This window comes from Grammomys surdaster, unplaced genomic scaffold (assembly GCF_004785775.1).
Source record: "Grammomys surdaster isolate TR1022 unplaced genomic scaffold, NIH_TR_1.0 158922, whole genome shotgun sequence".
In the NCBI taxonomy this organism is placed as follows: domain Eukaryota; kingdom Metazoa; phylum Chordata; class Mammalia; order Rodentia; family Muridae; genus Grammomys; species Grammomys surdaster.
The window spans coordinates 16,748-28,838 of record NW_021623095.1 but is presented as its reverse complement, the minus strand read 5'-3'; the positions used below and the strand labels follow the sequence as shown (position 1 = coordinate 28,838).

Below are 12,091 nucleotides of genomic sequence, written 5' to 3'. Positions count from 1 at the left end.
GGACCATGCATGAGACCAGATTGCCTGATGCAGCTTTGACCCCCCCCCAGGCCCATCCTACCATAGACTCTTGCAGCATACAGTGGACAGCCTCATGAGCTGAAGACAGCCGTACTCAGCTTCACGAACGCTCCGGCCTGAGGCTGACCTTCTTGCTAGGGTTGGAGGCTTAGGGGGACAGAGCTTCTTGGTATCCAGCAGCTGGGTGATAGTAGGATGGGGGTAGGGCCTTGGGGAGGGAAGGAGGTCTCCAGCTGTCTTTATAGTTTTCATTTTGAAGCCAGTGTGCAAAGGGTCTCACCTGGGTGAAGTCCCTGGGGACCTGGGATTTATCATCACTCTTGAGCTCACTCTTTAGATGGTAACTAATGCAGGAGAAGCCGGCTTGGGGCAGATTGGCTCTTGGCCTGCTCTGAGTTGACTGGCACCCACACATAAGGGGTATGGGCCTGTTGATTCTGGGTTAATGGAGGGACGCCGAGTCCGTGAGCCACTACCCCAAGGTGTGCATCTGCAGAGTGCCCGCCCATTGGGATGGAATCACACCGCATCGAGGACAACCAGATCCGCGCCTCTTCCATGCTGCGCCACGGCCTCGGAGCCCAGCGCGGCCGGCTCAACATGCAGGTGGGTGAGTGGACTGTCCATCTGGCACTGGGCCAGGGCCCGTCTGCCCATGCTCAGCCTTCCCTCTAACAGGCTGGTGCCAATGAAGACGACTACTATGACGGGGCGTGGTGTGCTGAGGACGAGTCACAGACCCAGTGGATTGAGGTGGACACCCGAAGGACGACTCGCTTCACAGGCATCATTACTCAGGGCCGGGACTCCAGCATCCAGTATGTGTAGATAGGTTCCTGGGCAGTGGGCAGGGGCCCGGCACAGCTCTGAGTCCCATGTGGGGCATTAGAGCCTTGGGTGAGAGCGGCTTTGTCTTGATTGTGTCTGCTCCGCAGTGACGACTTTGTGACCACCTTCTTCGTGGGCTTCAGCAATGACAGCCAGACCTGGGTGATGTCCACCAATGGCTATGAGGAAACGGTGGGTATCAGAGAGCTGCTCCACTCACACGTTTGGACCGAGGAGGACCCTTGGGAGAGGCAGGGTGGGACAGAGGCCTGCTTCTCTCTAGACCTTCCATGGGAATGTGGACAAGGACACACCTGTACTGAGCGAGCTCCCTGAGCCGGTGGTGGCCCGGTTCATCCGCATCTATCCGCTCACCTGGAACGGTAGCCTGTGCATGCGCCTGGAGGTGCTAGGCTGCCCCGTGACCCGTGAGTGAAGAGGGGGCTGCCTGAGATTTTGGGGTAACTGTGTCTGATTTGAGTGTGGACCAAAGGACAGCTGATCCCTGTATGCCTGCTTTTCTGTAGCTGTCTATAGCTACTATGCACAGAATGAGGTGGTGACCACAGACAGCCTGGACTTCCGGCATCACAACTACAAGGATATGCGCCAGGTTAGGAACCCGAGTCACAGGCTGGGATGGGCCCTGCTAGGGTACAGAAGAGCGTATACTTCCTTAGCCCTGTCCTTACTATTCCAAATATATAGTCTCCCCTTGAGGAATCTTGGTCACTCCTTGCTTTAGGGAGGAAACTAGTACCTGGGGACACCTGAGAGGGGCTGGAGTTACCTGCCTCTTCCCATAGAACCCATCAGGGGAGCAGGCGCATCCCGGTCAGTGACGTCATATCCCCTCCCTGCCAGCTGATGAAGGTTGTGAATGAGGAGTGTCCTACAATTACCCGCACATACAGCCTGGGCAAGAGTTCACGGGGGCTCAAGATCTATGCAATGGAAATCTCGGACAACCCTGGAGAGCACGAGCTTGGTGAGAGCCAGAGGACATTGTTTTTGTCAATGGCCAGAGCATCAGGGTCCTGCCCTGCTGTGCTCCTGTTGGGCTCGTACAGTGGATATGCCTGACCTGGAGAGCCCAGGGGATCCAGGCTCGCCTTGCTGAACACCATAAGCCTCTGTTGCCCACAGACCTTTTGGGTACATCTGGGTCTTGCCAGGCTAAGTGCTCGCTGTGCCTCCTGTCCTTGCAGGGGAGCCTGAGTTCCGCTACACAGCTGGGATCCACGGCAACGAGGTGCTAGGCCGAGAGCTCCTGTTACTGCTCATGCAGTACCTGTGCCACGAGTACCGTGAGGGCAACCCCAGGGTGCGCAACCTGGTGCAGGACACGCGCATCCACCTGGTGCCCTCGCTGAACCCTGATGGCTATGAGGTGGCGGCGCAGATGGTGCGTGGTGGTGGTGGGGGCGTAGAGCTTGGAGGCAGGGGCTCCTCGACCTCCCATCCCACAGTGACTTATGGTTTTCCTTGCAGGGCTCGGAGTTTGGGAACTGGGCGCTGGGGCTGTGGACTGAGGAGGGCTTTGACATCTTTGAGGACTTCCCTGATCTCAACTCTGTGCTCTGGGCAGCTGAGGAGAAGAAATGGGTCCCATACAGGGTCCCGAACAATAACCTGCCAATTCCTGAACGTTACCTGTCCCCGGATGCCACGGTGAGACACATCCTGGCTTGCTGAGTGGTGGTGGGCAGGGTGGAGGGTGGGGGATGGAAAGGGGGAAAAGGGTTTGCTGACAGGAAGCTGAGGTGCTGGCAGAGACCCTGGAGGGCAAGAGGAAGACTCAGAGGGCCATGGATAGGAGAGTAGTGTGCTCACAGATGGAAGGCAGCATTGGTTCTTATACCACCTACCCCTAGGTATCCACAGAAGTCCGGGCCATCATTTCCTGGATGGAGAAGAACCCTTTTGTGCTGGGAGCAAATCTGAATGGTGGTGAGCGGCTTGTGTCTTACCCCTATGACATGGCCCGGACACCTAGCCAGGAGCAGCTGTTGGCCGCGGCACTGGCAGCTGCCCGCGGAGAAGATGATGACGAGGTATCTGAGGCCCAGGAGACTCCAGATCATGCCATTTTCCGCTGGCTGGCCATCTCGTTTGCCTCTGCCCATCTCACCATGACAGAGCCCTACCGGGGAGGGTGCCAGGCCCAGGACTACACCAGCGGCATGGGCATTGTCAACGGGGCCAAGTGGAACCCTCGCTCTGGGAGTAAGTCAGCCCGGGAAGAGCTTGGGAAAGGCACGTGGAAGGGACGGGGGGAGGATGACCACAGATCTGTTTGTCTGTCCAGCTTTCAATGACTTCAGCTACCTGCACACTAACTGCCTGGAGCTCTCCATATACCTGGGCTGTGACAAGTTCCCCCATGAGAGTGAGCTGCCCCGAGAGTGGGAGAACAACAAAGAGGCGTTGCTTACCTTCATGGAGCAGGTGGGATAACCTGGGCTGCACAGGAGGCGGGGTGAAGCTTGGGAGGGGCGCAGACATTGGATCTCTATGTGGGCTCCCACCGCGTCTCCCTTTTGAAGGTGCACCGTGGCATTAAGGGTGTGGTGACAGATGAGCAAGGTGTTCCCATCGCCAATGCTACCATCTCTGTGAGTGGCATCAACCACGGTGTGAAGACAGGTACTTGGCATGCACTTCTTTTTTTAAGGGTCTCACCATGTACCTCTGGCTGGCTCGGAACTTGCTGTGTAGCCCAGGCTAGCCTTAAATTCATAGCCCTTGAGGAGATTTGAGCTTGTGTCATGACACCTGGTTCTTGAGTATACAGCTTTCCTTGCCTTCCCAGGTGGGGCTCACCTCGTCCTCTCTAAGCAGTAGCCAAATAGCAAGGCAAGCCTGGTTTGTGTAGCAAGTCTCTGGCCTTCTGGACCCTGCCTAAGACATTGGGCCTGCCCAGGACTGGGGAGGGCAGGGCATGGAGAGACATCTGAGGACTGGGCCTGGGGACTCTGAGAGGGCAGGGTTGGGGAGACCCTGGGACAATCAGGCCCACCTTCCCTATACAGCAAGTGGAGGTGATTACTGGCGCATTCTGAACCCGGGTGAGTACCGCGTGACAGCTCATGCAGAGGGCTACACCTCAAGTGCCAAGGTCTGCAACGTGGACTATGATATCGGGGCCACCCAGTGCAACTTCATCCTGGCTCGCTCCAACTGGAAGCGCATTAGGGAGATCTTGGCTATGAACGGGAACCGTCCCATTCTGCGAGTTGACCCCTCACGACCCATGACCCCCCAGCAGCGGCGCATGCAGCAGCGCCGTCTTCAGTACCGGCTCCGGATGAGGGAACAGATGCGGCTGCATCGCCTCAATTCTACCACAGTCCCTGCCACAAGCCCCACTCCTGCCCTTACGCCTCCCCCTTCCCCTACACCAGCCATTACCTCGAGGCCCTGGGAAGTTCCACCCACTACCACTGCAGGCTGGGAGGAATCAGAGACTGAGACCTATACAGAAGTAGTGACAGAGTTTGAGACAGAGTATGGGACTGACCTGGAGGTGGAGGAGGTAGAGGAGGAGGTAGAGGAAGAGGAGGAGGAGGAGGAGATGGATACAGGTCTCACATTTCCATTCACAACAGTAGAGACCTACACAGTGAACTTTGGGGACTTCTGAGACTGAGAACCCAAAGCCCTGGCCCAATTCCAACTAAAGCAGCATTTCCCAAGCCTGTGCTGGCAGACACAGCCATCAGATGCCCCTGGTGGGCCCTGCTCTCCCAGTGTGGGACATCAAAGCCACTGGGACCAGAGTCTGTGCAGAAGCCCCAGTTCTATCTGCTGGCCACTGGGGGAGGGGCAGGCAAGGAAGCCAACGTCACACCAATAAAACAAGCTCATGACACCGCCTTCCCCTGTTCTGACTGGCTGTCCCTATCTGTCTCATCCCACATGGCCAAGTAAGTGCTCAAGCTTCAGACCTGTAAAAAATTCATGTTTTATTTACAGGGCTTGCATTGCAAGGGTGATGTCCTGACCCAGCTGCCTCATTAGGGACCCAGCCCCAGGTCTTCCAGGTCATCTTGTTCTGCCCCAAAGCCTGCAAAGCTGATGGGCTGGCAGGCCAGGCTGCGCAGGTTCACCAGGCAGGCTGTCTGTGTGGAACTAAAGTCAGGAACAGCCACCAACAGCACCGCCTGGTCCTCAGGACCTGCAAAACAATCATATGGGGTCCACCTCAGGTTCTGGGTAGGACCTGCTCCCCAGGGAAGTCCTCAGAACAGCCACAGTTGGATGTGCTCAGAGCCATCTGAGACCCTCTCCAGTCAGCTACACCATGTCACACACAACAGCCACTGCAGAATGTCTAATCCTGTGGGGAACCTTTGTTCCCAGGTGAGGAAAAAATGTTCTCACAACTCAGACCCGGAGCCCCCAAAAGACTAAACTTACCTCGGACGATTTTGGAGCCAAAGCTGGGGGTGTTGCCACAGAAGTAGACATGAGGGCATTCCGGAAAGATGAACGGGTCGGTTTTGTAGAAGGGGTAGCACCCTGGAGAAAGGCCTGTTGTTGAGCTGTCCCACTAAGGGATCCTTCCCTTCTCACTGAATGCCAACAGCACACCAACTGTGGCAAAAGTGTTCTGTGGTCCCATGACCCAGTGGTAGTAGGGGCTGTATGCTAGTCTGTATGGTATAGGCTTTGGCCCTGGACAGAATGAACCTTCCAGAGTGGATGCCAGAGCAGCTTTTCTGAATACAAGGCTTTGCTGGGACCCCATCCCGCGCCCTTGATCCCACAAGTGTAGCTGAGCAGATACCTAGGGTGTCTGGAGCTGTGGGGCTGATGTGACGGACCCGCAGGGTCCACTCTAGGATCTCTAAATGGTCTTCCATGCTGCTATACCGGAAGATATCACTAACGTTCTGTCCAGATGTCCCCAGGAACCTGCAAGGCAAAGGCTCTGCTGATTGTGGCCTGTGGGCTGGGCAGGAGGCTATCACTGCCATCCCACCTACAAAGACTATCTCAGATCCCACCAGATGGTCTCGTGGGGGTGCCCAAGCCAACCTTGCAAAGCCAGGATTGCCTTCTGCAGCCCTGCCCCCTCCCAGACTTATTTTCCCAGGTCGCATGCCATCTCTACCTTACTCCATCAATGGTGGCTTGGTATGGGTTGGTGACCAGCTGGAGCGTGGAGTAGGCAGTGGCCAGTGGGAACATGCAGGGGTGCAGGGGCTGCTGCGGGAGTGTATAGTTGGTTGGATCAAATTCTCCTGGCATCACATCCACAGGTACCGAGGCCTAGAGGGCACAAGGCAGGGAGAGCTCACAGGCCTCAAGAAGCCCCACCTCCTACTTCAGCTACCCTACCATCCCCATCCAACTGCAGCTTCCCCCTCCAGACTTCCACCACCCCACCAGCCCCCAGGCTGCTTACGCTCAGCTGCAGAAGGATCTCGTCCAGCATTTTGACTGCCTCCACACTGGCTGCCTGGGTTTTCTTGGTGAGGTATTTGGCCTGGGAAAAGAGGCCCAGGATATGGTCAGGTCCAGAGTGAGGCTGACTAGGGGGAGGGACACCCAGAGCCCACCAGGGAGTGAGGCCTTTTGAGAACAGCCCTGGAGCATCAGGCTGGCCAGTCATGTTACCAGGCCAGGGCTGAGCAGTTGGACTCCATACCTTGTTGATGGAATCTCTGCTCTGGGTGTTATGACTGAGGAGGTTGCCTGCAAGGATGACTCGAGAGACATGGGCAGCACTGCACTGTTCTCCTTCGTCCCCAAGCTGTCCCGTCACCACATCCACCAGCAGCTGGGTGCCCAGGAGGCTCTCACCGCCACCACCACCCAGGCCCAGTCCAGATACCAGGAGCACAAATCTGCAGAGGATGGTGAGGTCTTACAGGCTCCTGGAGGGAGGAGGCAAGTCCTCCCAACACAGGCCCTGGGGTACCCGAGTGGGGCTCCTCACCTGTCTGTGTCAAGTGGGGGTACAGGCTTCTGTGGAGCCAGGTCAGCAAAGCAGTGGTCCTCAACCTGAAACCTACCGTCGTCTTTCACAGAGCCAAACACAGCCAAGACCGTTCCTGGGGAAAGGTGAAGTCAGAGCCCCACGATAGCCTTTGAGGCTCTCCTGCTCCCTAGCCACCCCACAGAGCCACTCCAGGGAATCCTTTCAGAACTGATGCCCACTTCTCAAGCTCACTGCTTTTTGGTGAAGACAGGAAGATTGACCTCCCAGATGATCATTGATGAGCAAGCAGCTTCCAATCATGTGAACCCATACCTACTTCTAAAAGACTCTGGTGCTCCAGCCTTAAACGCATAGGCCACCCCCTAAGATGCTCCTATGGGCTTCTCTAAGCGCACTGTTGCTAAGCCTCCCAAAGTCACCCTCGTTCAGGCTCCCCACCACACGGCCTGGGCTCCCACCTGTGACCAGCTTTGACACATCAATGGTGCCTTTCAGTTTGATACGCTGCAACTCATCTTCTAAGACCAGCTCGTCATCTGGGTGGATGTATTTGCTCCGAGGCGGCTGGGGAATCAGGTTGTGCTGGGAGACAGATGGAAGGCAGTCTCAGAGCCAGGTCGCCATGTTATGAAGTGTTATGACGTGGCACTACAATCCCTGCCTGACTAGATTGGCTTTCTCATGCCCTGCAGTCTGAGGCCCGGCTCAATCCACTGGACAAGGTTGGTGGTAGGGCTCACCTCCTCGCTGATCTCCCGCAGGATGGAGGGTTGGAGGGGCATGGCTTTGAAGAGCGTGCCCACCACACAGCACTGCTCCCCGGGCTGCAGCTCACACAGCTTCTTCACTTCAACTCGGCTGCCTGCACGTGAGGGCAGAGTCAGGCTATGAAACCCTACCCTGGAGTCACCCACAGAGGATAAAGAGGCTCTAGGCGGAGTGGGACCTTGACATCAAACATCCAAAGAGGCAGGGAAGGTCAGAGGCAAGGCCATGCAAAGGCAGGGAACAAGCTCAGGAACTCCTGAAGCCACCAGAAGTCAGAATGGTTCTTAACTTGTGGTCGTGACCCTGTCGCAGAGGTTGCATATCAGACTCCTGAATATCAAATGTTTATATTACAACTCATAACAGTACAAAAATTACAGCTGTGAAGCAGTAATGAAAATAATTTTATGGTTAGGGGTCACCACAACAAGAAGAACTGTATGAAAAGGCGGCAGCATAAGGAAGGCTGGGAACCACTCTTCTACAAGGAATCAGCCCTGTTGACCTGATTTCAGACTTTACAACCCCAGAACCATAAGAGAATAAATGTGTGTTGTCCTAAGTCCCCTGTTTGCAGCATCTCCTTCCCACAGACATGGGAAGTAGCTGCAAGTATATTACCTACATGTCTGCCACATGTTCTGTGCTGACAACTACCATGTCCTTAAGACTCTGCAGTCTGCTGATTTTTCCAGACAGGGTCTTACGACATAACTCTGGCTGCCCTGGAACTCACTCCATAAACCAGGTTGGCCTTCAACTCACAGGGACCCACCTGCCTCTGCCCCCCACCCCCTAGTACTAAGATTAAAGGCCTAGCTAAGACTTTGGGTTCTAATGTGCTAGCCCCTGCTCTGCCAGATTCTTTACCCTCTGAAAATACACCTCATAATTCCCACTGTGTGTCCCCTCTACCTCAGCCCATTCTACTCCCTGTGGAATCAGCAGCCTTGTTCATTCAAAGTCCCCAGGAGGAAAACCAGAACATGTGTGACTGTTCCACACGCCCAGCAGGAAAGATGTGGAAAGCTACACTGGGCAAGAAAAAAGAAAACAAGTTCCAGAGAGTTCCAGGGATTCATCAGCACAGACCAATCCTAGGACAAACTGCTGAGGGGGCAGGGTGAAGTGGAGGCTGGGCCAGAACCACACTCATGCCCTGGAGGAGCCAGGAACATTCCTCAGAGCTCCACCCAGAGCTCCATCCACAGAAGGAAAGGGGGACTCACACTACACAGATGCCAACAGAAACAGACTCCAAACTCCCACCTGTGGCTCTGCTATGGTGTAGGTGTGGTCCATCCCTCAAAGACCAGTTGTGCCCAGCCTGCCACTATGAGCTGCTCTCTAGCCAGAGAGAGCATATCAGTGAGCAATTCACACTGAAGATAATGAGGATAGGAAAACCATTTCCTCCACGGATGAAACAGTAGCCATCACTGTCAGAACTCAGCCCTTACCTCTGAGCCAAACCCAACTTTAACCCCACAGGTTAATTTATTTAATCTTCAATTTTAAGAAGCAGAGAGCTGTAATGGCTGTTTTCATGGTTAACTAGTATTCCAGGTTAGATAAGGTCCTAGTTTTAGGTGCTGGGCTGCTGGGAGCAGTGTACCCCAAGCTTACCCCAGTGCTGCTGTGCTCGGCTCACCAGGAAGGGTCTCATCTGGATAAGGCGGGTGGCATAAATATGGGCATACTGTCGGTTAAAGCTGCGCTCTCCCAGTCGGAAGGGCTGTGAGGAGTTGGTGTAAGTTGCCACAGGCACCCGGGCAAAGGTGGCATTGCTGGCCGACGGCGGGGAGAGCAGAGTGTGGGCCCTCTGTGCTGCCTGCTCTGAAAACATGGCGGCACTTCTGGCTTGTTTGGTCTAAGCAGCTGTGTGCAGGCCGAGGAGTTATCACTGCAGAGACACACAAAGGCATTCCTGCAATTCCTACTTGTACCCAAAGCAGCTCCCCACGCTGCCCACACTGCACCCAATGTGCATACATATGTCTGGAGATGTCACCCTATAACCTAATCAGATAGAGCCTGGAGCTTGTTCCAAACCTTGTTCACTACCTCCTCCTCTCCACATTTCTACCCAATTACCAGGGTCTCAAATTCAGCATACCCTCGAATGGAATTATTGATCTGCCTCTATCCAGCTCCCTGGTAACTGAGCTACCTCTGGGAATGCTGCCAGGCGTCACTAAAGAAGCCTGTCATAACATAATCAGTAATAAAAAATAAAGCATAAAGCTATCCCTGTTTTGCTCAAAACTCTCCAAAGGCTGCTTTACAGTAAATAAAACCCCAAGTTCTTACCACGACCTGTAAGATCAGCTCTGGGCCTGCTGGTCCTCCCCCCCTACCTGTTTCTCCTTCCAGGTGTCCCTTCCACAGCAGGGGCTCCAAGTAGGGCCTCTCTACTCCTGCTGGCTCTTCTCCTTTCCCCAAGGCTTACTGGCTCCTCCCCTTCAAGTCTTTCCTTAAACCTCACCTTCCCATATCTAATTAACTACATTTACTTCAGTTGACTGGACCATTTATCATCTCAAACATTTATTGTGCCTCCTCCTCCAACTGCATCCTAAGCTCCGGGAGGGCAGAGGTTTGTCTTCTTCAAGAATGTACTGTACCACTGTACCACTAAGATGAGCTTGGGGCGTGCACAGCGGATTTCAGTATATAGTATAAGGTATTTTAAACATTCTTCGTGCGTAGTTGAGATGACAACAGGCTGGATCTAGTAATGGAAGTTTTGAACACAGATTTCTTTTTTATTTTACTGTTTTGGTACAGCTATTACAAAGTTCAAAAGCCTAGCTGGCTTGGCTTGCTTTAATGCGCAACTCTGGCTTAGGGAGCAGATCCTACGAATTTGCCAAATGGGCGCATGTAAACTCAACGTAAGGCAAACATGCACGGTGGCGGCAGCGGCCCACACGGGGCTCCGGGCCGGATGCGACGTGGGATTCGCCCCGCAGCAGACGCGGCGAGCTCGGACCCACGGAGCAGTCTGAAACACCCTCAAGACCCCGGCCCGCTGCCTAGGTAGCCCCCAGCCTGATCTAGCACCCACATTGACCCCGCTCAGCAGCATACTCACCACGCCGCGCCGCATCCCGCCAATCTCCGCGCGCGCGTCCCGCCCACCGGTGCATCCCGCCAATCGCCTCCCGCCCCGTCCCGCCCATCGCTGCATGCCTCATTCAGCCAATCCCGTGCGTCCCGCCTCTAGAGGCAGAGGAAACGCGGAGCCACGCCCCCGGATCCCATGACAACCCCTTCCTTAGCGCTGGGTTTCCCGTGCGCATGCGGTGTTTGCTGCTGGGTCTCATCGCGTGAACTTGTTGGGCTGCGTGGGCCATGTGAGGCTCTGCGCCTGGCTCGTCCCACTCTCCCTGAGCTTTGTTGGTCTGGTGACCCCTGTGTGGATGAAGCTTCCCTCCCACTCTATCCTGCGCTGTGATTCTCACTCTTGGCTTCTCAGATTCCCTTGGAAGCATGAACAAATTCTCCCATCTGACCAGCAAGGAAACCCAGGCAAAATGACCCAGCTAGTGAGCAAAAGCTGGAATTCACACCTGACTGCAAGTACAGCAGTCTTTACTGAAAACATTGTTCCTTTTTTTTTTTTTAATGCCTAGTTACTCAGTCTGAAACGTGTTATTTAAGGTAGTTTTCTTCTGGCTTGGTAAATTTTTGTTTTATTTTGATTTTGTTTTGGTTTGTGTGTATGGGTGTTTTTCCTGCATGCATGTCTGTGCCCTATGTGAGTGCAGCTGCATCTTCCCTCTGAGGCCAGAAGAGGGCGTGCATATTCCCTGGAACTGGAGTTACTAGTGGTTGTGAGTTGTCCCTTGAGTGCTGGGAAGGCCACTTGAAGAGTACCCAGTGCTCTTAGCCACAGAGCCATCTCTCCAGCCTCTGGTTTTGTTTTTTAGTGGGTTTGTTTATTTTGTGTACCCGTGTGCAGTGATGTACACATGAGTGTAAATGTTCTCAACGGAATACAAAGAGACTGTGGGATCCCTTGGAGCTGGAGTTAGCAGGTGGTTGCGAGCCACCCAGTCCCAATGCCAGCACTCCGGAAAGAGCTCTTAACTAAGCCCTCTTTCCAGCCCCTTGTTTCTGTCTGGTTGGTTGGTTCTGGTTTTTGAGACAAGGTTTCCCTTGTTTCTGTTTTAATAATGATTTAAATCATTTGTTTTTAATGTTTCAGTTTGTTGAGTACTTTTTCTTTTGTAAGGTGGGGTGAGTGTGGGGTTTTGCCTACTGGCTCAAGCAGTCTGTTGCATATTTAATTATGTTGCACAGATCTTGTGTTCCAGGAACAAACCTCATTTGATGGGTTCAGAAACCACTTAGTAGAATTAGAAACCAAAGTTACAGTGACACTAAGCTCTCTCCTTGTCCAGCCCCTTGACTGGAGGTGTTTATTTACTCTTTGGCTGCTAACAGCTTTCCCTTCAATGAGCAGGACAATCTTTAAGATCTCTTGCAGTAAACGTCTAAGGTGATGAACTCATCAAATTTTAT

General features: G+C 54.0%; 2 protein-coding genes across 2 annotated transcripts; one reads left to right on the top strand and one right to left on the bottom strand.

Moving 5' to 3' along the window:
• Positions 1-288: 288 nt before the first annotated feature.
• Positions 289-4,725, top strand: LOC114615829 (adipocyte enhancer-binding protein 1). The gene is made up of 12 exons (XM_028761438.1): positions 289-627; positions 700-839; positions 957-1,041; positions 1,133-1,277; positions 1,377-1,462; positions 1,714-1,837; positions 2,058-2,254; positions 2,341-2,520; positions 2,724-3,075; positions 3,158-3,297; positions 3,396-3,495; positions 3,882-4,725. Exons 1-12 carry the CDS (start codon positions 535-537, stop codon positions 4,490-4,492), a joined length of 2,253 nt encoding a protein of 750 aa, XP_028617271.1. The 5' UTR covers positions 289-534; the 3' UTR covers positions 4,493-4,725.
• Positions 4,726-4,789: 64 nt separating this feature from the next.
• On the bottom strand, positions 4,790-10,723 carry LOC114615828 (DNA polymerase delta subunit 2). The gene is made up of 11 exons (XM_028761437.1): positions 10,659-10,723; positions 9,191-9,467; positions 7,537-7,658; positions 7,255-7,378; positions 6,794-6,908; positions 6,503-6,701; positions 6,260-6,340; positions 5,966-6,123; positions 5,639-5,766; positions 5,269-5,370; positions 4,790-5,026 (listed from the first exon to the last, which is right to left on the bottom strand). The coding sequence occupies exons 2-11, from the start codon at positions 9,408-9,410 to the stop codon at positions 4,866-4,868; spliced, it is 1,410 nt and encodes a 469-aa protein (XP_028617270.1). The 5' UTR covers positions 9,411-9,467; positions 10,659-10,723; the 3' UTR covers positions 4,790-4,865.
• Between the last annotated feature and the right edge of the window lie 1,368 nt (positions 10,724-12,091).

What these genes read in the sequence shown, in the direction of transcription:
- LOC114615829 (XM_028761438.1), top strand. Translation starts at nt 535, where the DNA reads ATGGAATCACACCGCATCGAGGACAACCAGATCCGCGCCTCTTCCATG. An exon ending in ATGAGGTGGCGGCGCAGATG is followed by an intron (nt 2,255 to 2,340) that starts GTGCGTGGTGGT and finishes TTTTCCTTGCAG; the next exon opens with GGCTCGGAGTTTGGGAACTG. An exon ending in TGCTTACCTTCATGGAGCAG is followed by an intron (nt 3,298 to 3,395) that starts GTGGGATAACCT and finishes TCCCTTTTGAAG; the next exon opens with GTGCACCGTGGCATTAAGGG.
- LOC114615828 (XM_028761437.1), bottom strand. Translation starts at nt 9,410, where the DNA reads ATGTTTTCAGAGCAGGCAGCACAGAGGGCCCACACTCTGCTCTCCCCG. An exon ending in GCCACCATTGATGGAGTAAG is followed by an intron (nt 5,767 to 5,965) that starts GTAGAGATGGCA and finishes TTTGCCTTGCAG; the next exon opens with GTTCCTGGGGACATCTGGAC. An exon ending in TGGCTCCAAAATCGTCCGAG is followed by an intron (nt 5,027 to 5,268) that starts GTAAGTTTAGTC and finishes ATTGTTTTGCAG; the next exon opens with GTCCTGAGGACCAGGCGGTG.